This window comes from Lactuca sativa, chromosome 8 (assembly GCF_002870075.4).
Source record: "Lactuca sativa cultivar Salinas chromosome 8, Lsat_Salinas_v11, whole genome shotgun sequence".
In the NCBI taxonomy this organism is placed as follows: domain Eukaryota; kingdom Viridiplantae; phylum Streptophyta; class Magnoliopsida; order Asterales; family Asteraceae; genus Lactuca; species Lactuca sativa.
Window position 1 is genome coordinate 5,193,186 of NC_056630.2, and position 25,468 is coordinate 5,218,653.

Here is a 25,468-nt window from a genome sequence, read left to right on the forward strand (position 1 = left end):
GATGCTTTCGTGTTAGTTGTCAGTAGCAGAGACAACATGCAGAGCATGGTAGAGCAGCGGGAAAGCCGCAACATTTTTCCAGCAACAGCCAGATAGTAGTAGATGTGTTGTAAGTCTGCGGGGGTAGCCGTAGCATTCACTAGCAGTCCGATAGTAGTAGTTTTGTAAGCCTACGGGGGTAGCCGTAGCATTCACTAACAGTCAGATAGTAGCAGAGTGTTGTAAGTCTACGGGGGTAGTCGTAGCATTCACTAGCAGTCAGATAGAAGTAGTGTTGTAAGTCTGCGGTGGTAGCCGTAGCATTCACTAGCAGCCAGATAGTATTAGGGAGTTGTAAGCCTGAGGATGTAGCCATAGCATTCGTCAGGTTATTAGTCAGCATGAGCGCGTTGTTTGGACGCAGGGGAAGCAATAGTACCCACAAGTTCGGGTGCAACAGTGAGGATATGGGAATCCACGGGTTGGATTTTGGATATCCCAAATGGTTCAATTATGGTTAAACTGAAGATTCGACAGTTGGATCGTCACCACAGTTATGAGATCAGGAAAGCAGTGGACCACTTGGGTTCGTGTATGATAAGGGCTACCGTTAGTCTGGGAGCCATCATTTTAGTCTTGGATTTGATGATGTCAGGATTCGACGTGGACCCGGTCGGTTGGATCGGGAGGTTGATAGAGCCACAGTGACAGGATAACTAGTGGAAACTAGTTCCAGAGAAAGATTCGTTCAGAAGTCGTGGGAGCGACTAAGCGAGGAGTCTTTGGACTCCACAGTTGAGTTGGAACTCGGTGTTGCAGATAACCGAAGAATGATTGGAGACCAGGAAGGTCTCGAGATATTTTGGGAAGCGGCCATAAGGCAGATCGGTCTTTCAGACAATTCAATGTTTCAGGAAGATCAGTGCTTCAGGCAGTTCAGTGTTCCAGGCAGTTCAGTGTTTCAGATAGTTTCAGTGTTATGGACAATATTAGTATTCGTGTTGGAATGCAAGTGCTGACAGTATAGTTGGTTGATTTGGAAATGACAAGTCCCTTACAGCAGGATCAGTTGAATCATCTGCCAAGTATAAGTGATCTGCAAGGATAATTAGGCAGGTAGTCTTTCTTTTAGGATGGAAGGCTCGAGTTATTGGAAGTCGAGTAGTCAGATGAGAGATAAATAGTATGGTTCCAGCAACATCGACTCAGTATGAGTGGCAGAGTGGATAGAACAGTTATAGGTAGTCAAAGTATCTTTAGAAGTCACTAGAAGCAACTAGGAGATTGCGATGGGGTGTAGTGACTGGAGGGAGTCCGATAACCCAGATATCGACAAATTAGTTGGACCTGGGTGGTCTCAGTGCATCCGGTAGGCGGATGAAGGGCGTTAGAGTTTTCAGTCAGGGGTAGTAACGATAAGGGAAGTATGGTAAGAGGTAGCAAGTTGACAGAGGGTGCTACGTCTCTCGCAATAGGGTTGGATAATCTCATAGGGGAGGGTTTGACCTTGTTGCGCAGCTCTCGTATGAGTCTTAACCGTTGCAGGGGTGAATCTTTCACTCGAATGATTGTCTGATCCATTCGCTGGGACGGGTGCTCAGCACTAAGTTATGGAAATAAGAAGCATTTAGTATGTACCAGCAGTAGTAACCAGCACTAAGAGTGGCTGGAATGATGGACAAAAGGGTTAGAGTCACCAGGCAAGGTGTTGTGACATAATCGGTCATAGCGGACTTCGAGGACGAAGTCTAGTTTAAGTGGGGGAGACTTGTAACACCCTGTTCTAAAATATTCGTTTATGGAATTTCAGAGGCCAAGGCCAGGGGCGTTTTAGTCCTCTATTAAATTTGGAGTTATTATTCAAGAAGTTTTCGGACCGGGTTGTGTTGTTAGAAACGTAGGGTTTCTCGTCACCTTTCCGTGGACATAAAGTTCGCCGGAAACGGATCAAGAATAAAGAAGTTACAATACTTTGAAGGTATTGACAATAATGGCTCTTAATGGAAAAATTGGCAAGGCAACCCCTTTTGCACGCATGTAGTGCATGCGTGTTTAGCTGTGTACGCCCAGCATAAGGCTGGTGTATGCCCAGCGTAGAAGAGCAAGTGGTCGCGGGTATTCAAGGCGTACGCCCAGTGTACGCTCAGAGTCTCAAAACCCTAATATTTTTTTGGGTTAAGCACTATATAAAAGGACATTATGGTTCCAACCCTAGCCCCCATATCAGCCTCCCCAACCTCAGAAGAAACCCTAGAACGTCCCTACCTTCATTTTATGAGACCTTGACCTTGGAGAACTCATTTTGGTGAATTAAAGCTTGGAAGCAATGAGAATAAGGTTGGCAAGGAGGAACCTTTGAAGCTAGAGCTTGTATATCTGGGATAAGTGCTTCATTTCGGACCTCTGCAAGGTAAAAAGTCTTGAGCTTGATGATTAACCTCTTAGATCTCCTTAGTACAAGTTTATGGACCTTTTTGGTCCCAAGATTGGGACTTTATGACTTAAGCCCGTTTTTAGGACCAGGGTTGCCTCCCTTAGAGTCATATGAGTCCCATAAGCAATAAAGTTCTGATCTTTATGGTCCAAATGAGTTCATGCATGAGTTAAGACCTTCTTTCATGGAATTAGAACATGGGTTTTGGAGTTGGGACTTATGTAAGTCATGGAAGCCATAAAGTAAGCAACTTTATGGATTAGGGCATGGAATAAGATCAAGATCTAAGTTTATGGCTATTGATTAAGAGTATTAAGCACTTAATGGAAAGTGTCTTAACAGAATGAGTACGCCGAGCGTAATTGCAGGTACGCCCTGCTTACTCTCTAGCAGGCCAGTACGCTAAGCGTACATTAGAGTATGCCCTGCGTAACGCAGTCAGTTGGGCTTATTGCATTTTGGGCCTCAGTGTGGGCTGAGTTGAGACTTAGGGTCCTTAGGCCTTATTGGGCCATCATAATTCAGTTGCTAAGGACCAAGGATTTAGCATTGGGCTTAAGTAAGGTCCAATAAAGGGATTTGGGCCCAATGGAGCAAATTGGGCCATTAGTGGGGCCATGGATAGGCTTAGAAGGAATTGAGGGTTTTTGGGCCATGTTGTGATCCATGCCATAATAGGGGTAAAATGGTCATTTTACCCATAGGAGAATCCCTATTCTGATTTAGTATTTTATTTCCCATGATAGTTGGGAAGCAGCCGGAGCAGCAGTCGGGGATTTCTCATTCAGGAGTTTAGCAGTCAGCATCACGAGGTGAGTTTCCTTCCAGTAGGAACGGGTCTAAGGCCACAATGCCGACACGTTTAGCTAGCAGTAGTTTCCGGATTTCAGTCCGATGCAGTAGTTAGTATGTTTGATGCCTTCGTGGCTCAAACAGAATTTATGTGTTATGTGTTCCGGGCTACGACCCGATGCAGCATGCAGTATATGTGTATTCATGCTAGTTGATATGTTTATGTTATGCTTTGTTCAGTTAGTTCCAGAATTTGGTCCGACACAGTTAGTCCGGACTTCGGTCCGATGCAGGGGGCAAGGCCCCAGTTAGTCCGGACCTCGGTCCGATGCAGTGGGCAAAGCCCAGTATGTGCTTTATATGTTGTTGTATGGTATGTGGTAGTTTGGGGGAGCTCACCAAGCTTCGTTCTTACGGTTTTCAGTTTTGGTTTCAGGTACGCAGTTTTCAAAAGAGGAGCTCGGAGAGGTTGCAATGCACACACCATAGTCAGTTAGCCTGGGGAATGTTTTACTCTGATAATGAGATTATGTTTTGAATTTAATACTCGAAAATTATGTTATGACTTATGATACGTTTTTATAAATATGGTTTTAGTAATGTTTTACAAGAAATTTTTAGTCGTGATTTTTGGGTCATTACATGATATTTTCAACACGGTTTTGGATATGCAAATTCAAGAATTTGGGGACCGTTTTAGTGAAGTGAGCACCAATTTGCTTGAATACATGGCGGCTTTGAGTCCTTGTAATGCATTTTCTATGGTTGACAAATCAAAGTTGGTGAAACTAAGTGAGTTATACAAAACTGATTTTAATGATTCGGAAAGGGTGTATCTTGATGGTCAACTTGAAAACTATTATCACTCTTTGATTGATGATGAGAGATTTTCTAATTTGAAGGGAATTGCGGACCTTTCTCGTTTGATGGTGAAAATCGGAAAACACCTTTCTTTTCCTTTGGTTTATAGGTTATTAAAGTTGAGTTTGGTTTTGCCTGTTGCAACCGCAACCGCAACCGTTGAAAGATGTTTTTCCGCAATGAAGCTCTTGAAGACCGACTTACGTAATAAAACGGGTGATGATTTTTTGAATGATGCTTTAATTTGTAATGTAGAAAAAGAAGCACTTATGGATTTTAAGATTGAACGAGTGATAGAGCGCTTTCGGAAAATGAGTAATCGTAGATGACAACTTTAAAAATGTAATTATATAAGACTTTTGCGCTAGTTTGTTATTTCTAATGAAACCGTAATTAATAAAATTATCTTATTATCTTTTATCGGGATTTTTTTGTGCTACCCCTAGCCAAAGTTTTTGGTTCCGTCACTGGCGGAATCCCAATCAAACGGATGATGTCAGATCAAAATAGAAGAGAAGGAGAAGAAGAAGATAACGAGTCTTGTATGATTTGATTAGAATGAAGATCCAGATACAAGATTCACACACACTAACACACACTAAAGTTCATCTCTTCTCTCAAACTTTCTCTCACTAAAACACCTTGGAATACACACACTTAAGCTCCTTTGCACTCATGCACTCCTCGCCCATTACACCTATATATATATATATATATATATATATATATATATATATATATATATATATATATATATATATATATATATATATATATATGGGCCACAAGCTCAAGGCCTAAACCTAATGCTAGACCGAAAACATATGGGTTTTCGGTCCAAGCTACAAATATTCCAATACTATTTTCGGCTCAAATAATAAAAACAATAAATGCTTAGAAAAGTAAAGTATAAATCATATTTTTGACCCAACAATCTCTCCCCTAGTTTATAACTTTCTTTTCTAATTGACCCAACAAACTCCTCCTAAAATGTAGCTGGATTTTTTTGTCAATCTTCATTGGGAGCTTGGCTTCAGCGTTTATCTTTGATTTCTTCACAGCTTCAAGATAAACTTGATGAATCTTCAATAAACGATTTCGTCTTGAGCGGATGGGCTTATCTTCAAAATTTGACATTTAACGCATGTTGGGTGAGGAGACTTCTTGTATTGAGAATCCTAGAGATCTAGAGCCGATTTTGTGCCTCCTTCCCCTTTCTCCAAAGATCATCCAACTTGCCTTGGTGTTTGTGATCGATTAGAGGCATTACACTTGTGATACTAAAGCTCTCAAGGGTTGAAGATTATTGCTACGATTGAAAGGTAGTAATCTAAACTTGTTTTAGTTATTGATTTCGATTTTTGTATGCTAATATTAGGGTTTACAAGTTTTGGATGATTTGCATGTACAATTAGAGAAACCTGGATCCAAAACTTTAGGGTTTGCATGTGTACCATATGATTGATGTAATGCTCAAAGCCCATCATGTTTCAGGTAAAAAAAAAGACAATCTTATTCATCTGAACATGATGCTATGATAAATGGAAACCATCTCGATACTGGAGCTATTGTCGATGTACAAACTTGTATATAATAGCAACGTAGTTGCATTTTTTTAACCGAAAATAACAACACATTATCCATGATAACGTTCTATTTTCACAACCCACCAAACATTAAAAAAAGTCACTCTACGTTCTTCCCTAGTTTTAAATTAAAAAAATAAACAAAAAACAAAAGTATAGAATCTACACACTTATGATAAAAAAAGACAATCTTATTCATCTGAACATGATGCTACGATAAATGGAAACCATCTGGATATTTCTGGAACTACTGCCGATATACAAACTTGTATATAATAGCAACGTAGTTGTATTTTTTTAACCGAAAATAACAACATATTGTCCATGATAACGTTCTATTTTCACAACCCACCGTACATTACAAAAAAAACTGATCGATACGTTCCTAAGTTTTAAATTAAAAAAAAACAAAAAACAAAAATATAGAATCTACCCACTATTTTTGTTAATGTAGCCTGCGTTTTGGTAATTTTGTGATCAGCCTAAATTCGAATTAATTAGACGGCCGGATGATTGTACACCAGGTTCCTTCACACGGTTCACGACCATCCAAGAAATTCCCCATTCGACGTTTGATTTTTGAGTAAATTGGTTCATCTTTCTTAAAGCTTCCTGTACTTTACTCATATTCACACCCTCCCTAGTCGCCACTCATCAATCTTCCTTGCGAAATTTCTGCGAGTAAGCGACACAGGGTATCATAGTGATCAGTGATGTGGGTAGAGATCATATTTGGTCTGGTGATCTATCGCTTGGTACGCCGTTTCTTCTCCGATGAGGAAGAGCACATTGATTTTGGTTCCAGCGGTTCCAATGCACTCTTCGCCGTCGCCGATAGGTATCATCTATAATCACTATCATCCACCCTTTTCCCCCATCGCATACCTTTCAATTTCATTATCTTATAAGATAAGAGCGTGAATACCAAAATCACGAAAAGCACCCACGCTTTACCTAATTCAACTATATGACTATACCTATCAATTTCAGCTCCATTATTTCCCATATGGATTTTACTTATGTATACAAACTGCACTTGTAGGCTTCAAGCTCTGTATGGTGGCAAAGCTTATGTTGGGCTTCGTATTCCAGACCCTGATACTGCTTCTCGACAGAATATTGATTTGGTCCTCGTCACCAAAGGGTAACTTTCATCTCTCCTCTCTGCTCATGTATTGCAGTTATTTGCTCCCTAAAAGAATGTTAGATGTAAATATGATCTTATTTCAGGGAAGCGGTGGTTGTTTCTGTGATAAATGCATCTGGAATTGTATCTGTTGATGGGGATGGAACTTGGGTTTGCACCGGTGGTTCCAAGCACAAAACAGAGCGCCTTCCGGATCCGGTAATTTTTTTTTCTTCTATTAGATTGTTTTTAAGCTGTTGCATCAACTAATGATGATGTCATCCCAAGTTTATGGTTGCAGTTTACTCTACTTACTAATTTAGTGTTGGATTGAGTCTATAATATATGTAGTTTTTCTTAATGTTATCAATGCCTCTATTATTTGAAGTATTTCAGCATTATTATTATTATTTTTTGATTTGTAATAGATTGTGGAGGCCAAAAGACAAGTTGCAGTTCTTGAGTCTTATCTTGAACAAAGGGGAATCACTCTCCCAGATGGATATTTGTCATTCAAGATTGTGTGCCCTAACCCAGACTTTCGGTACAAACTAAAACATTCTGTTCTTCTAACTTCAATTTCCTTTTATAATTGTAAATGTTGCTTTTTACTATGATATATTTTGTTAAAATAACTAATGTTCAACGATTATTTCTCCTTCCAGCACCATTCATTTAGATTACTTTCCACCTGAAGTTGTGACACATGAACAATGGTCAGAATTAAAACCAGAAAAAAAGAGTATATCTGGCTGGATTAAGGGTGCTTTACCTTTACGTAGTGATAAAAAAGAAATGCAGGAATCTTTTCAACAGAATCTTGGTTTTATTCTCAGCACTGCTCCAATGTGGGATAGGTATTATATTCAAATGTTTCCAACATCTTTTAATCTCTGTATTTAGTTAGTTAGTTAGTTGTTTATATTTTAAGTATTTATTTCGTTTTTTGTGCAGGTTGGAGCTAAAAAACAACAAGCAACTGTTAGGAGAATTTCTGGAATTCAAAGGGAAGCAAGATGATATTGTGCTGTTAAGAAATATAAAGAGATCAAAAGTTAGCAGAATGATCATCCAGAAAACAAGCATGTTTGGTTTAGGTACTTACCTGTTTCTTTCTCTATCTCAAATATCAATGTACTTTCATTGATTTTTTTTTTTTAAAATTTATTATTATAACACTGTCATCTACCATTTTTGAAAGTATAATGCTGTAACAAAATGCAGCTCATTCAAAGCTTCAAGTTCTATATGCACCACGGGATTACAGGAGTGAAGGGAATTCAAGTTCAGAGCTGAATGAGGTAACAGTGAGATCAAGTACAGAGGTTTTGTTTCAGCAACAAGACAATGCTAAACTTCAAAAAATCAAACTCTCCTCCATCATGTCCATGTCTCTAAGCCCTTAAACAACTTTTCTGTTGTGGTTAATGTTGATTTTAAACTTGCTTTGTTTACTTTGAAAGTATGAGTCTAAGATGTTGTTGCTTGGAGTTGGAGGGGTTTATATGTAAATTACTCTTGTTTTTGGACTGAGACGGAAGACTGATGTTAATGGAACATAAATATCTTTTATTGCATTTGGCGTAACACTTTAATTTTTCCATGATTACCAACAAAACACCAATTGTCACCTATTAACAACTAATAACTAAACTAAATGATTATATAAAAGCTAGCTTACAATAGATGTTATTTTTGGCCAAATCAACTTTATGATATTTCACTATATTCTATTCAAAAGTTAATAACTTGTAAACATAACATACGAGAAAAATCATCAAGAAATTATTCCATCTATCAACGCCTAATTCTCGGTCATGTGGAATATACATCACATACAAACATGTTAGATTATGTTGAGCGAGTTCATAGGTGTATAAAGTTTAAACAATAATAAAATGCACATGCATGTATGAAAATGAAATTCGCCCCATTTATAAGGCAATGGTGGATTGTGACATGAGGTATATGCTAAAATTCTTTTCCAAGGTTGTACATGGTACTTGGAATATGGGAACAGAAAGCAATTGTGGGCATTAATTAGTTGGAAAAATAACGAAAGTAGTAAAAAAATGGGGGTATTTTCAAAAAATAGACATAAGAATGGACTTTTCCGGATATAAACATGCATTACGTGGAGGTGGTTCTGCCGAGCTCCGCGGAATGGCAAAATCATAAATAAATCAATGTATTAAAAAAATAACACTAAAGATTCATTCATCGGAACTCATTCTGCGGAGGTAGCTCCGCGGAATGGATCTTTATTTTATTTTATTTTTTTTTTCACATCGATTCTTCGGGGTTTAGATTCATTCCCCCAACATTATTTAAAAAAAAAAATTATCATACTATTATAATCTTTACTTGAAAATAATTAGTTTGAGAATTAATATAAACACCGAATAATCGATGTGAAAAAAAAAATTCAAGATCCATTCCGTGGAGCTACAGTAGATTCCGCAGAGCTACCTCCGCGGAATGCATGTCTATATCCGGAAATGTCTATTTTTGTGTCTATATTTTTAAAAAAACCTTATTTTTGACTATTGTTGGTATTTTCCCTAATTAGTTGACGCCTAAAGACTTTGACAGATATGACTAGCAAGAAAATAGGTTTCTTTCAACTAAAAACATACAAAATAGTAATTTGGTGCAATGACATTTCGCTTTTTTTTATATAAAATTATAAAACAAATGATTTTTACACAAAACAGGCAATATTATGTCATTTTACAACCAAATAAATATTCTACCATTATTAGTATGAAAATGGTTGAATAATGATCGTATTAATTGTGTCAATTGCCTATTGATAAAAACCAAGGTTGTAAAAATCGTTCGACGGTCAACTGGGGTTAATGGATTAATCGGAGACCATAAATTATTAATAAAATATTAAAATTAATCTAAGATTAATATATTTTAAGAACAAGTACTTAAAACCCAGAAAATAAAAAAATTTGTAATTTGAAAATACGAAAATATGAACATTTTAGTATAATATTTGAAAATTTGAAAATTTTGGTATAAAAAAGTTGATTTTTTTGACTTTATTATTAGGGTTTAAGTCATTTTTGGTCACTTAACTTTTGGTTTTGTGTTCATTTGGTCACTTAACACTTTTTAAGTTTAAAAGGTCACCAAACTTTTGACTTTGTGCTCATTTAGTCACTTAACTTTTGATTTTGTCACATTTAGTCACCTAACTTTTAAAATTGTGCTCATTTAGTCACTAAACTTTTAAATATTTTTCAAAAGTTTAGTGACTAAATGAGCACAGTTTTAAAAGTTAGGTGACTAAATGAGCACAAATCTAAAAGTTAAGTGACCAAACCATAAGTTAAGTGACTAAATGAGCACAAAGTCAAAAGTTTGATGTCCTTTTAAAACTTAAAAATAGTTAAGTAACCAAATGAACACAAAAGCAAAAGTTAAGTGACAAAAAATGACCTAAACCCTTATTATTATTATTATTTAATTTTGTTGACTAATTAATCCCGCCAAGACCGTTTAATCCCTAATTTCCGTCAAACACCCCCAATCCTAGTTGGTTGGAAAACGCCAATTGATTAATCTATGATTAATCCTGATTTCTGCAACCCTGATAAAAACTAAATAACTGTTTGATATATTTTTTACAGGTATAATAAGGGGATTAATCTGACTCGGTCAGATACATAATGTTTGATATCACATTTAAAAGTCATTTAATTTGGTCATGAGCAACCTTTTACTCGGTGAGTTGTATATCTGACTCAATCAGATCTCCCTCAACGAACAACTATAAAAAGAAAACTTTTTAAAAAGTACTATTAAATTAATTAGAAAAGCATGAATATTTATCTAATGAAAAAATATTATTATCGAGTAAATAAGTATTTAACAAGTGACACCTAATTGTATATTTTATCTAAAGTAAACTTTATTATATAAATTAACAAAATAAAAAACTATGCATAAATATAAAAATGGAAAAAGAAAAAAACAAGTTTGGGCTTAAAAAGTCACACACTCGTCATTGGCAGCTCGCAGCATACAAAAGAGGAGGGAAGGCCTCCTTTCAATTCAAAGTCTCTCTCTCTCTCTCTCTCTCTCTCTCTCTCTCTCTCTCTCTCTCTCTCTCTCTCTCTCTCTCTCTCTAGCATTTGTTCTGCTTCATTTTGAAGCTGTCTTATTTATTATATTTACTTATCTTCCTTCTAGAATCTGTATATACCTTCCTCCTCCTTTTGCATCCTCTAGGGTTTCGTCCGTACACTGCTTCCTTCAACGGGATTTTCTGAAAAAAATTTCCACTCGAGGGTTTCGTCTAGGGTTTTACACTTGTACAATTTCTCTGCGATGGCGGCGGAGAAGCTTAGGGATTTAAGTCACCCGATTGATGTTGCTTTACTTGATGCTACTGTTGCTGCCTTCTATGGCACCGGATCTAAAGAAGAGGTTTGTCGCAATTCCTTATCCCCCTTTCCCCTTACTTCTATAAAACTAGACGAGGAATGTGATGCTCGGAAACAGTTTTTCATTAGTTTACGGTTTAGTGTTAATCGCTGTCTATTTGACCATCGTACATTCAACTCTAAGCCGTAAACGGACTTTTTGACCATGTTTGTACACTATTTCTTTTACCAGAGTGATGAAAAGTGCACCTATTTCACGTATTGCATGAATATATATATATATATATATATATATATATATATATATATATATATATATATATATATATATATATATATATATATTAGGAAGTGCTTAAGAGTTAAGAACAAACTCGAGACCTGGTTGTGGTGGCAATAGTATCAATGGCTCAATTCAGCACAAGTTTAACGTTTAACCGGCTTTTGCATGTCAAACATATGCTGAATTAGGGTTGCATCCTTTTAAACATTTTGACCCAATTCACTGGGTTCATATATTAATATTTGTATCATCTCAAGTAGTACCATCTGAAACGACTGATAGACTCATGCCAACTGGCTGTCTAGCAAGTTATATATATTTTTTACAATGATCATTGATTACAAGCTTTTGATTATGTGGACTTGTTGCTTTGCTTATATCTTTCTGATTATGTTTTTTTATGCATATATGTTAATAACACAGAGGACTGCTGCTGATCATATATTGAGGGAATTACAAAACAATCCAGATATGTGGCTTCAAGTTGTTCACATTTTATCCAATACACAGAGCATGAACACCAAATTCTTTTCTTTACAGGTGACTATCTCAATCTTCTGGGATATGCTTCTCACAAACATTTGTTTTTATTACAAGATTACTGGTTTCTTGTCTACAGGTTCTTGAGGGTGTTATCAAGTATAGATGGAATGTATTACCTGTTGAACAACGGGATGGAATGAAAAACTACATCTCTGATGTTATTGTAAAGGTATGGAATTCTTTAGGTATTTTTTTAGATTATCTTTATGTTATATTCATAAAATTTAAAAGTAAATATATTTTTTTTCAGCTTTCGAGCAGCGAGGGTTCTTTCCGCCAAGAAAGATTGTATGTTAACAAACTGAACATTATACTAGTTCAGGTGAGCTGTTGTTTGCTTCAGTTTTAAGTTGAATTTTGCCATTAGAAACAATAATGAAATGACCTGCAAATGGATATGCAGATTTTGAAACATGAGTGGCCAGCCAGGTGGCGAAGCTTCATTCCTGACCTGGTCACAGCAGCAAAAACCAGTGAAACAATTTGTGAGAATTGCATGGCGATACTGAAAGTATGTTTGATGTATTCCTTTTACTTGTGTCTTGTTGCTTTTATGTTTTCATATGTGGTCTAAATGTCAATCTTTGCTTTCCAGCTTTTAAGTGAAGAGGTCTTTGATTTCTCAAGGGGTGAAATGACTCAACATAAAATCAAGGAGCTTAAGCAATCCCTCAACAGGTAATGGTGACCTTGATATTCTTTCTATTTAGTTTGACTATTGATGTTACATCTAATCCAACTAAAATTTACTTGTTTGTTGTGATTGGTAACAGCGAGTTTCAACTCATACATGAATTATGCTTATATGTACTATCAGCATCTCAAAGAACAGAGCTAATCAGAGCTACATTAGCTACATTACATGCTTTCCTTTCATGGATTCCTTTAGGCTATATCTTTGAATCACCACTGGTATGTTATTTTCCTTTCTGGATTATTTTATTCATCATGGAAACTATAATTCCACAAACATTTTCTACTGCATATTACAGCTGGAGACACTCCTCAAGTTTTTTCCTGTGCCATCATATCGTAATCTGACCCTTCAATGCTTGACAGAGGTAATGCTAGGCACATGGAGAGGTATATATGTTCTTTTTAATGAAGAATTCAACTAACTCATTTTTGTCATTCATTTATTGGCACAGGTTGCAGCCTTGAACTTTGGGGATTTCTACAACTTGCAGTATGTTAAAATGTATAACATATTCATGGTCCAGTTGCAGGTATGTGAGAAAAACTTTTTATGTTGTGTTTTGCTCTTATCTTTGTGCTTATGTTCTTCTGAATTCTTTCTATTGTATGTTTTGTTTTTTGTAGACGGTTCTTCCAACTACTACAAACATACCAGATGCATATTTAAATGGCTCTAGCGATGAACAGGTGATTATAGGTTTTAACAAAAAACCCATGTTATGTTTAACCTTAATTGATTTGAACAAATTGTGACTGATAAGTTTTGTTCTTCTTTTCCCTCTTTTCAGGCATTCATTCAGAATCTGGCATTGTTTTTCACTTCATTTTACAAGGTAAGTATTTATTTTGTCTCAATTGTTTCTCCTTCTGATAATTTTATTACATCAGATCTAATCTGGCACTCGGCATGTAGTTTCACATCCGTGTACTGGAATCCACACAAGAGAACACTGCTGCACTTTTAATGGGCCTTGAATATCTCTTGAGCATTTCTTATGTTGATGATACAGAAGTTTTCAAGGTATGACACATTGTTTTTGCTTTCTCTTTACAAATGAAACAAGATAAAGATACATTCTGGTTTATATAATATTTTCTGTCAATGTGTTTGAACAGGTTTGCTTGGACTATTGGAATTCCTTGGTGCTAGAGCTTTTTGAGGCAAATCACAGTCTTGATAACCCTGCAGCAAATGCAAACATGATGGGACTGCAGGTAGGTTATGTCTCCACACATCTTATCTCATACAATCATGTACTTAACTATTTGATTCTTTTTCCTTTTGGCATTTGTTTTCTGATGAATCTTATATTGTTCTGCCCTAGATGTCAATGCTTCCTGGTATGATTGATGGACATGGTACAAAACTATTGCAAAGAAGACAACTTTATGCTGCACCCATGTCAAAATTAAGACTGCTTATGATATCCCGCATGGCGAAACCCGAAGAGGTTCTAATTGTTGAAGATGAAAATGGGAACATTGTGCGAGAAACCTTAAAAGACAATGATGTCCTTGTTCAATACAAGATAATGAGAGAAACACTTATCTACTTGTCACATCTTGATCACGATGACACTGAAAAGCAGATGCTGAAAAAACTAAGCAAACAACTGAATGGCGAAGATTGGACATGGAACAACTTGAACACATTATGTTGGGCAATAGGATCCATATCCGGGTCCATGATGGAAGATCAGGAGAATAGGTTTCTTGTGATGGTTATTCGTGATCTACTAAATCTCTGTGAAATCACAAAAGGAAAAGACAACAAAGCTGTTATTGCAAGTAACATCATGTATGTTTTCTACTTAGTTCCCTAACAGGCATTGCATTTAAACTATCTAATTTTTGGTGCACTGTCAGGTATGTTGTGGGACAATATCCAAGATTCCTCAGGGCCCATTGGAAGTTCTTGAAAACTGTTGTGAACAAGTTGTTTGAGTTCATGCATGAAACACACCCCGGTGTTCAGGATATGGCTTGCGATACATTTTTGAAAATTGTACAGAAATGCAAGCGCAAGTTTGTCATAGTACAGGTAATATATACACTTTTTGATATTTTAATCGTTTTATACTATTCCATCTTCGTAGATGCAAAAGTTGTAACTTTATTTTGTTATTAATATAATCTTTTTGTTTTTCAAGGTTGGGGAGAGTGAGCCATTTGTCTCAGAACTGCTTACCACCCTCCCAACAACCATTGCAGATCTTGAGCCACATCAGATACATACATTTTATGAATCTGTAAGTCTTAAGGGGCTAGTTGTTTTTTTTTTTTTTTCATTAAGTCATGTATGGGTAAAGTAGATGAATGGGTGATGACGTCTGTCTGGATAAAGTGTTTTATACATAAGGGGGTGTATTTTCTGGATTGAATGGACTCCCATATTAGGCTAAATAACCAAGACACAATATCAGTGTGAGTTGGAATGGAAAAGAAGGGCTAAGAGGTAAACGGATAGTATCTTAATAGATCAAGGTAAGTTTTTGGCTTGTCAAAAAGGAACAACCATACCATGTATAGCTGTCCAGATTAAGTGCTTAACCCCATTAAGCGTTCCTCATTACATGAACATGATATCAACATACCTGTTTTAATATTATTATTGGAGGTCTTTGTAGTAAACTTTTGGTGCAATATTTGATGTTGTAGGTTGGTTGTATGATTCAAGCAGAATCGGAGGTGTCAAAGCGGGAGGAATATTTGCAAAGGCTGATGCATCTTCCGAATCAGGCAGGAACCTCTCAGTCTTAGTTATTTTTGATTATGGATGGAGTCATGATATGATGAGTTGTTTGTTATATGCAGAAATGGACGGAGATTATAGGACATGCACGTGGCAGTGTGGATTTCTTAAAAGATCAAGATGTGATTAGGACTGTGCTTAATATACTACAGACAAACACAAGTGCTGCCACTGCACTCGGGACACATTTTCTTTCTCAAATAACACTCATCTTTTTGGACATGCTTAATGTCTACAAGTATGTTTATGTTTCACAATCCAATCCAATCCTTTTTTTTACAAATTGTCAAATCAAACACCTGTTTACCAATCCGATATTTTCATGTGTTGCTCAGAATGTACAGTGAGCTTATATCATCCAACATTGCTGAAGGAGGGCCTTTTGCTTCTAGAACCTCCTATGTGAAACTTCTAAGGTCCGTGAAGAGGGAAACACTGAAGCTCATTGAGACTTTTCTTGATAAAGCTGAAGATCAACCACAAATAGGAAAGCAGTTTGTTCCACCAATGATGGATCCGGTTCTTGGTGATTATGCTAGAAATTTACCAGATGCCCGTGAATCAGAAGTTTTGTCTCTCTTTGCCACAATTATTAACAAGTATGCATGTTGTTTGCTTTCTGTTTAACTTTCTTGCACTTCTGTGGTTTGACCTTTCTTGATTCCATTGTAGGTACAAGGGTGCTATGATTGATGATGTCCCACGTATATTTGAAGCTGTTTTCCAGTGCACACTAGAGGTTAGCCTTTCTTAATCCTTAACATATATCGTCTTTTCTTTTTATCAAGTGTTTATAATAGTTGTATTTGTTTGTGGTAACAGATGATAACCAAGAATTTTGAAGACTACCCTGAACACCGGCTCAAGTTTTTTTCATTACTTCGGGCCATTGCCACACATTGTTTCAGAGCTTTAATCTTGTTGTCGCCTGAGGTTTGGTTTGGCTTCTGAGACTTGTTATTTTTTTTAAAAAATAGTTGTGATTTTAACGTGTTTTTTTTTTGATGTATGTATGTATGTATCAGCAATTAAAGCTAGTTATGGATTCGGTGATGTGGGCTTTCCGACACACTGAAAGAAACATAGCCGAAACAGGGCTTAATTTGTTACTGGAGATGCTCAAGAACTTTCAGGTTGGTTGATTTGATTAATAATAATAAATCTTGTATATATATATATATATATATATATATATGTATGTAAGAAATATTCTGTGTTCTGTGATGTGGCAGGAGTCGGAGTTCTGTAATCAATTCTTCCGATCATACTTTGTGGTGATTGTGCAAGAAATATTTGCGGTGTTGACAGATACATTCCATAAACCTGGTTTCAAGTTGCATGTTTTAGTGCTTCAGCACTTGTTCTGTCTGGTAGGTACTTTGACTATGTTTTCTATTTTATATTTTTACACTTTCTGTCTGTCTGTTTATCCATCTATCCAATAAAATTGCAGGTGGAATCTGGTTCGTTGACTGAACCTTTATGGGATGCCTCAACAATTTCATATCCTTATCCTAATAATGGAATATTTGTTCGGGAATATACCATTAAGCTTCTATGTGGCTCTTTCCCCAATATTCCAGCATCCGAGGTATGGGATTTATTTTATTCTATTTTGAGTAATAAGAGTATATAGTAAATTACAAGTTCAGTTTTGTTGCAAATGCAAGCTCCATCAACTCCACTATTTTATTTTGCTCACATCTTCTTCTTCAGTTAAACCCGTAAAATAAATTGTCAATCTTGTTCATCTTATAATCTAAAAACAAATCCACTAAGTACCCAAATTAAAAGAAACCCCCATAAGATTTTATTGGATTTTTTATGGCTTCTTTTGATTATAGGTTTTGGGTCTGTTTATCGGGGAGAGGGGGGGTTTAAGATTGAGGAATTTTTTTAGAAATTTGAATTGAAGAGATGAAGATTATAGTTGATTTTGGTTTGGACTTAATAGAGTTTTGCTTTTCCAACTGACAAGGACAGAAGCTGAAAGAAAAGTAGTAGTAGTGTGTAACTAAGTAAGTATGCAACAAAGAAAGGAAAGGAAACATAAGTTGTGAGTTATGATGGAAGTCTTTTAAATAATAATAAATTTAGGTTAAGTGATTGTTTTTGGCTGAATGGTAAGCAGTAATTGAGATTTGATTTGATGGTGATTGTAGGTGACAAGGTTTGTGAACGAGGGGCTGTTTGAGTCAAAAAATGATCTATCTACATTCAAGAACCACATAAGGGACTTCCTTGTGCAATCTAAAGAATTTTCAGCACAGGTAACTAAACTAAAAACATGTTTATAAAATTATAAATGGTGTGTTAAATAAATAAAATAGTATTGATTATTGATGGTGATTGGTGGCAGGATAACAAGGATCTATACGCAGAAGAAGCCGCAGCCCAGAAAGAAAGAGAAAGACAGCGGATGCTTAGCATTCCAGGATTAATTGCACCCAATGAAATAATACAAGATGAGATGCTTGATTCATAAAATCAAATTTTATATTTTTCTTCTTGATTGTGATTATTATTTAGTAAGGGAGGAGAGAGAGAGAGGCGGTTGCTTTTATTGTGAGCCACAGCGAATCATGATGAAGGTCCCCCAACCCAAGAAAGACCAGACCAGACCAGACGAGACGGACATTGGAACAAATGATGATTAATGATATGATATGATATGTAGAGTAGCAAGTAGTAGGAACTAGGAAGGAAGGAATGTTTTATTTTGTTGATTGGTGTTTTGAAATTGTAAGTAAGTAAACAAGGAAGAAAAGAGCAAGTGCGTGGGATATGGGTGTTTTGGTTGTTTCTACTTTCTAAATAGGGTGCATGTAATATGTAGTTTAACATACAACCGGTGGTTGCTACTTGCTAGCAAGTTTTGAACAAAATTCTTTTTTTATGTTTTATGTTTATGCTGTGTGTGACTTCAGGCTGAGTATCTTTTTAATTTAGATTTGACTTTTTTGCTTTATCTTTTAGAGGAAAACTATTTATCTTTATTTGTTTCTTGGATAAACATGAATTTAAATAGATAAATAGGTGCATTCATGCATTTGCATTTGCATTTGCATGCTTCTTTTCTAATATTTTATTTATTTGGCTCATGCTCTTTTGCACTTGGAGGAACTTAAACAAGGGGTTAGGTTTGTGGGATTCTATGTGTGGTTTCCTGAAATTTGGACTTCAATGCCAGTGTTTGGTGTAATTAGCCAAACAACTATTTATATTTTATACTTTGTTTCTGTACATGTCGGATTCTAAACAATAGTTTGTTTCCTTTATTTTATATAATCCTTATATTTATAGCCAGCAATATCAAGTTTGGCTGGTAAAATGTTTTGGTTCCCTTTAAACCATCGACTCACTTGTAATCGGTGTCATGCAAATGTCGATGTTGATGATCAGCAAACTACTTGACAAGTTTGGCTGGTAAAATGTTTCAGGTGAACCGAATTTGTAAACTAATTAGTTTTAGGAACATCAAATATAACCAATATTTTAAAAAAAAATTATTAAAAGACACATTGTTAACAACAATACATAATAAATATCATACATTTTTTTTATTACAAAATGTAGATTATATAATATTGAAAAAAATGAAATTGAGTGAGTGAGATTATTATCAATATTTAGATGTATGCAAATAGTTATATAAAGAGGGAGACGTTTGAAGCAAACTTATTATTATTTGGGAAATTGACTTGTTAGGGTAATGAATTTATTGAAAGTGTTTATATTTAGGTAAATTTTTTTGTACACATGTAGACAACAAACTTATTGTAAGTGTTCAGACCATTATGACCGGTATAGCAAGTTACAACTCACGTGACGTATATGTGGCAAAGATAATTACCAATGAGGGCAATGAACTATCGCTTTTGTTCATACCTAGACAATTTTCTTTTTTTATTCACATTCGACCATCCAACTTGTTAAAGTTCACATGATACACATTGTTTCAAAAATTTAAATCGGTAGTTGAAGTCGTGAACATTCGCTCAACTCTTGTTACCTCAAACCACTTATGGCCTTCTTTGGTAAACTGTCACCAATTATTACCCCTAATGTATTAATACCAATTCAAAAACTATTAATACATATCAAGTAAGATATAAATCAACCAACTAATTCATAGCAACATATAAATCAACCATCTAAAGTATGCTAGTGCACCTTTAAAGTTCTAATTGGCTAAACATAAAGCCTAGTGAGTTAGTGGTTTTAAGGGAAATATCTTAATCGTATGTAGACCATGTTAAAATTTCATCTTGGTTATGTCGACAAGTTAGGTATATTCAACAAGAAGATCAAAAATGAACTATAATCATTTTACTAATATAATTCGGCCGCACAAAAGAAAATAAATATACAAGCATTTGATTTGTGTGAGAAGCTCTCAACCTTACAAAAACATCTGGTGTGGATTGCAGTCGATTCCAACTACCGATTTAAATTTATGAAATAATGGTATTATATGAAAAACTTTAACAAATTGGATGATCGAATGTGAACAAAAAAGGAAATTGCCTAGATGTAAACAAAATAGTTCATTACCCTCCTAGGTAATTATCTTTGCCATGTTCTCTTTCAAAAAAAAATTATCATTGCCACGTATATGCCACGTAAACTGTAACTTGTTATAACCAATCATAATGATCATAAGTGAAAACTTCCAATAAGTTTGTTGATTATATGTGTAAAAAAAAGTTAACCAAATATGAACAGAACAAAAATAATAGACTAAACTGCACAAATGGTCCTTGTGGTTTGCTTAAAATTGCCATTTTGGTCCAAAAATATTTTGACTAGCACTAGAGGCCCAAACTTTTCATTTTGTTGCGAGTTTGGTCCAGTTTGCTATGAACTTTTTCATAATGACGAATTTGCCCTTGCTTTTTCCTTTTTCTGTTTTTTTTTTATTATTTAAAGATTTTTTCTGATTAAAAGAACAATAAAAAAGAAAATTTTCCTTTTTTATTTTATTTTTATAATTTTTTATAACGGAAAAAAGAAAATAAAATGCAAACTCTCTCTCTCTCTCTCTCTCTCTCTCTCTCTCTCTCGTTTCACACAAAAAGTTGCTCATCTCCTTCACCACCAGCCACCACCACCGGCGATGGAGGCTTCCGACGAAGTGGGTTTCGATATTTGAGGCTAGGGTTTCTGGTGCCATAGATCTGAGAAAGGGGCGAAGGGCGAAGGACGAACTGAGAAGATAGATGATCTGAGTCGGGTTTGCCAGAAATCGAGAAATCAGTTGCAAAATCTGAGAAATCATTTTTCCGGCGAACAAGAAACCCTCCTAAGGACGACGTAGATCTGTCGGAAACCGGACTCAATCTCTCCTTCTTTCTATTTGCTTTTCATCAGAACCATCATCACCTTTGTCTTTGATCTTCTCATCTGACGACGCCTTCGATCTGTTCGTCATCGGCGATGACGATGACGTCTGTGGCTCGATAAAACTCTAGTTTCAGGCGTCGGAACCATCAAACCGCTCGACTCTCTTCTTCTCCAACGAGGTGTCTACATAGCAAAAGCCCTAGCGCCGCCACCCTTCTAGTTTTACGAAACCCTAAGTTTTCAGATTTGTTTTCACCCTCTTTCTCTCTCTTTTTCTTGTCGAACAACCAGCAAATCTAGATCTCCGTCGTGGCGGCGAGATGTTTAGATCTTCATCATCGGTGGTGATTTGGATGGTCCGACAGGCGGTTCATAACAATAGAAGGGAGAGAAAGAGAGAGAGAGAGAGAGAGAGAGATGGCCATCGTAGCAGCAGAAAGAAAGAAGAATGATGGTCTTTGGAGGTTCAGATCTCAGTTTTTTTTTCTCCGGCGAAGTCGGCGCCGAATTGTTCTAGGGTTCCGACGTCGACGGTGGTTTTAATGGTCAGACAACGGTTCTCCGGCAGCCACCGGAATCTGGTGGTGTTTCCTTTTTCTGAATGGGAGAGAGAAAAATATGGGTTGGGGGATGATAATACAAATATATATATATATATATTTTTTAGTTTTTTAGTTTTTGTAATTTAAAAAATAAATAAATAATGAAAATACAAAAGGGCAAAATCGTCATTTTATAAAAATTCAAAACAGATTGGACCAAACTTGCAACAAAATGAAAACTTTGGAGCTGTGGTGCTAGTCCAAACCTTTTTGGACCAATGTGGCAATTTTCGACATACCACAGGGACTATTTGTGCAGTTTTGTCAAAATAATATTACCCTAACAAGTCAATTTCCCTTATTATTATTCTGGCCGGGTCCACTAGGAACTTCCTTGTGCCTAAGCGGCCAGGGCACTAGTCAGCCGCCTAGGCCAATTTGCATGAAACAGCTAGCCATAATGATATAAAGTGGACAATTTTTATTAATTCTTTTGTTTAGGGAATGCTGAAAGAAAAATTGATGAGCATTATATGAAAATACAAATTGTTGGTTGTCTAATTCCAACTTTCAGCCTTGAGATTAGAAAACACAAAATTCTATAGTATTTCAAATCATTTCCAAACCATTTTACCAAGTACACCAACACATTTATTGGAGCAATTTTACAAATAACCGCAGCAATGCAATGCAATGTATACATCAATCATCTCTCAACACAACTCTAATCATACAATTAACAATGAAATGACGTCATGAATGCTGACGTGGCAGGCATAGGCATCTCTCTCTTTCTGTCTGTCATTCAGCAACCGCAATAAAAGGAAGCCCCCTGCCAATAATACAATTCAAAATAACATATCTCATAAAACTAAGGGAATTCACACCTTCAAAAATCAAAGCTTTTAAATCCATCCATAAACAAAAACATTTACCAGCCTCCATGTCTTGAAAAATAGTCATTATCCAAAGACACAGCAAGTGCAACGGTCACCGCCCTCTCTGACAATGTCAATCGACGCGCCACCTTAAATTCTCTAGCCTACAACAACAACAAACAATTAAAAAACATCATCATCATCATCATCATCATCATCATCATAAGTAAGTAAGTAAGTAAGTAAGTATTTAAGGACCTTTCCAGACAGGTGTGACGTGGCAGCACTTTCAAATCGGATGACATATTGACCAGCATCAGTCAACACCTCATAACCAAAACCTCTCCAGTCACGGTCAATCTCAGCCAACACCTCACCATGAATCCCCTTTAAAGTAAATGTCCAGTGCCAAAAACCTGGATTCTCTACCACTGCAAACTGCTCATCACTGCATCACCAATTTGCCCTCCTCAACATACTTACTAATTACTATAGGGTACCAAATACAAACAATTCACAAATTTACCCCAAGTACAGATCATAAACCCTCCTCCAAAGATGCCATCTTCTATGAACCACACCAATTTCCTATGGACACAAAATTTTAATCATTTTTTATATACTCAAAAAAATTCCAATTTCAAAACAGAAAACCCATCATTATTCATACCTTTCCACCTACTTCTGCATAGATGGAGCTTGTTATCCACCAAAAGGGCCTTCTCACCTATATATAATAATAAAGTAAATAAAATTATACAAATAAATATAATTATATAAGCCCATGAGTCTTACCCTAAACAGCTCGTTACCAAATCCATCGGTTATAGTAGCAACAAAAGGTCTTCTAAGACGAAGCAACTGCCAATACAAAAATGCATCATCATATTCACCAAATAAATATAACAACTAAATAATATATACCTGTCTCATAATCACATTGCTCTCCTCACGAATAAAACCTGCAGGCTGAAAGGAAAAAAAAAAATCTTATCTTAATCCCTTTTATTTTATATAACATCAAGATTTATAGAGAAAATTGATTTTGGAAAAGATACCTCATGCGGGTTGCTGACATCAACTATTGCATATCTGTTCGCCTAAAAAATGTATCAACATTCATGAAAATAGCACAACCATTATTATCTTTTTTTTATACATAAAAATCATAATTAATACTAAGTAATGACTGTTTCAATAATTACCTGTTCAAAGCCAAGTGTAAGGTTGGCCCACTCTATGTCCCTTGTAATGAGCAGATTAGATCTTGAAAGAAGAGGTGCAATCCAAGCCTGGAAGATTAATAATCAATAGAACGAATGTATCATTTTCATTTTTGTCTTTTAACTCTTAATCTTACTAAGGAAGTAATTTCTATTTTCTAGATAAAAATTAAAACCTTAACTCACCTCCTCAGGGGAAGAAGATTCTAGAGGCTCTGTGGATAATTGTTTAGGTCCATCATCCCCAGTTAAAGACCTGCCATGGAAACCCCTTTCTTCTTTAACTGCACTCTCAATAAACTTTTGCTTTCTTTTTTCATGTGTCTTTTTCATTTTAGCATCTGCAACCCACAGCTTTACTAGAAAATCTCTACTCAAGTTACTTCCATTGTGTATTGCTCTAGAACCATAGTTCCCTTTGCCCAAACCAGTTTCCTTGAATACTGGTATCTTATCAGCAACAAGGATACCATTCTGTTGCTTCTTCACTATAGCTCTAATGACTTTTGGCTGAGTCACACACTGCAACTTTTTTATCCAATTCATTGTCAACCGAGTTCTGACAACTTAAACAACACTTAACCCTTGTCTTACTCCATTGACTTCTGTTTGAAAGCAGAAAGTTGTAGTTTAGAACATAAGAAATCACATCTCCATTGTTAAAACAAAGATTTACTTAGAATATTGATGCGAAATTCACATTTGTAATATCTAAATTGAAAGATAAACTCCGTTGTTGAGGTTGAAAAGCTACAGGTACCAGTTATTAAACAGAAATGAGAAGTTCTTAAAATGTTTTTCGGATCTTAATCTGGAACTAGCGTTCAATGAAAATGATTGTTTCTCATTTGTCATTTTAATTATCTGAATCATTTCAAACAAAAAGATTGCTTGATAAAACTGATGATAAACATTAGATGAGAAGAGGATAGTTCTCATTTTTCTCTAAACATTTTGTAGTGGCTAATTACCAAAGGATCCACCAAGCCATTTTCAAGGATTTGTTATAATTCTATGTCTATTACAAGCAACTACATATAGATGCACCAAATGGAAGAACTTCTGACTTCCCTTGTTAAGTAAAGCTCAATTCATTTGTCAAACTTAATCATCCACACATACTCAAACATGCCGATGAATCTGAGTTTTTGTCTAAATCATTGAGTAATTTTATCAAACAGTTGGTGCTCATAAAAAAATCACTACAAAAAGTTGAAACCAGAACAAATACTAAAAAGGAAACAACCAGTTATCCATTAAAAAACAAAATCCTTGTCCTACACTTCATCCTCACTACCAGCGGAGACGCAACAAGTACATAAGAATCATACAAAACACAAAAAGAAGCAGCAATACTAAACGGAGGTCACAGAAAACGCAATACCAGCAGAGAAGAGAAATCGATGAATAAGCTCCGGGGAGGAATTGGAAAGCAATTTCTTGAATATTCGACCTCAATTGCTCCTGGGCTTCTCTAATGCGTTTCTTGATAGTCGACGCTCGATGATGTCTTGATCGATGGTAGCAAATTGAAGAAAATGTGTATTTGAGTTGTTAATTGACGGTAATCCCTTTATTTAACGGGATACCAAATTAGCAATACCAATATATCACTTCTCGTCTTTTTCCTTTGCCCTTTTAAACAATTTGACTATCTATTAAGTTTGAAACATTGTCGCATTTGAAACAGAACTACGGGAAGTGCACACTTACATATAAAGCAAGATTGATCCCATATAAAACCAAGCAATAGGGTCAACGAGGTCGTGTCCCTTTGCGGGTCCAAGGGGTGGAACCGATGAGGGTGAATTAGACCGGTGAATTAGACCGGTGAACGTGTGGGGTCCATGAGATAGAAACTATTTATCTATCAATGGTGTCCCATGGGGTTGGGGTATGACTCATGAACTTAAATGAAATTTTAGAGTTGGGATGGAATGGAAAAACATGTACGAAAGTGTGTGGAGTGACCTACTCTACGGGTGTATACTTAACTTACTTGTGCTATGCTTTATTGGATTTAGGACTAGTGG

The 25,468-nt window shown here is 35.9% G+C and overlaps 3 protein-coding genes across 4 annotated transcripts; 2 read left to right on the forward strand and 1 right to left on the reverse strand.

Moving 5' to 3' along the window:
* The first annotated feature begins 6,136 nt into the window (after positions 1–6,136).
* Positions 6,137–8,355, forward strand: LOC111903377 (uncharacterized). The gene is made up of 7 exons (XM_023899150.2): positions 6,137–6,490; positions 6,695–6,796; positions 6,883–6,997; positions 7,207–7,322; positions 7,444–7,635; positions 7,733–7,875; positions 8,003–8,355. Exons 1-7 carry the CDS (start codon positions 6,366–6,368, stop codon positions 8,182–8,184), a joined length of 975 nt encoding a protein of 324 aa, XP_023754918.1. The 5' UTR covers positions 6,137–6,365; the 3' UTR covers positions 8,185–8,355.
* A 2,527-nt stretch (positions 8,356–10,882) lies between these two features.
* On the forward strand, positions 10,883–18,381 carry LOC111903378 (protein EXPORTIN 1A). The gene is made up of 26 exons (XM_023899151.3): positions 10,883–11,218; positions 11,882–11,998; positions 12,078–12,170; positions 12,252–12,323; positions 12,405–12,512; positions 12,597–12,679; positions 12,775–12,913; positions 12,994–13,062; positions 13,150–13,227; positions 13,322–13,384; positions 13,486–13,530; positions 13,611–13,718; positions 13,814–13,912; positions 14,023–14,495; positions 14,564–14,738; positions 14,848–14,946; positions 15,356–15,436; positions 15,512–15,687; positions 15,785–16,048; positions 16,122–16,188; positions 16,272–16,382; positions 16,475–16,582; positions 16,682–16,819; positions 16,903–17,040; positions 17,612–17,719; positions 17,809–18,381. Exons 1-26 carry the CDS (start codon positions 11,120–11,122, stop codon positions 17,932–17,934), a joined length of 3,237 nt encoding a protein of 1,078 aa, XP_023754919.1. The 5' UTR covers positions 10,883–11,119; the 3' UTR covers positions 17,935–18,381.
* Positions 18,382–21,916: 3,535 nt separating this feature from the next.
* LOC111903379 (altered inheritance rate of mitochondria protein 25) lies at positions 21,917–25,117 on the reverse strand. Of its 2 annotated transcripts, none has more exons than XM_023899154.2 (11): positions 24,820–25,117; positions 23,622–24,037; positions 23,418–23,504; positions 23,271–23,312; positions 23,137–23,181; positions 23,008–23,073; positions 22,883–22,939; positions 22,739–22,800; positions 22,471–22,660; positions 22,270–22,376; positions 21,917–22,166 (listed from the first exon to the last, which is right to left on the reverse strand). In XM_023899154.2, the coding sequence occupies exons 2-11, from the start codon at positions 23,979–23,981 to the stop codon at positions 22,136–22,138; spliced, it is 1,047 nt and encodes a 348-aa protein (XP_023754922.1). In that variant the 5' UTR covers positions 23,982–24,037; positions 24,820–25,117; the 3' UTR covers positions 21,917–22,135. The 2 variants fall into 2 exon arrangements, with proteins under 2 accessions (XP_023754922.1, XP_023754921.1); XM_023899153.2 differs by having other exon boundaries at positions 23,622–24,040; positions 24,820–25,116.
* Between the last annotated feature and the right edge of the window lie 351 nt (positions 25,118–25,468).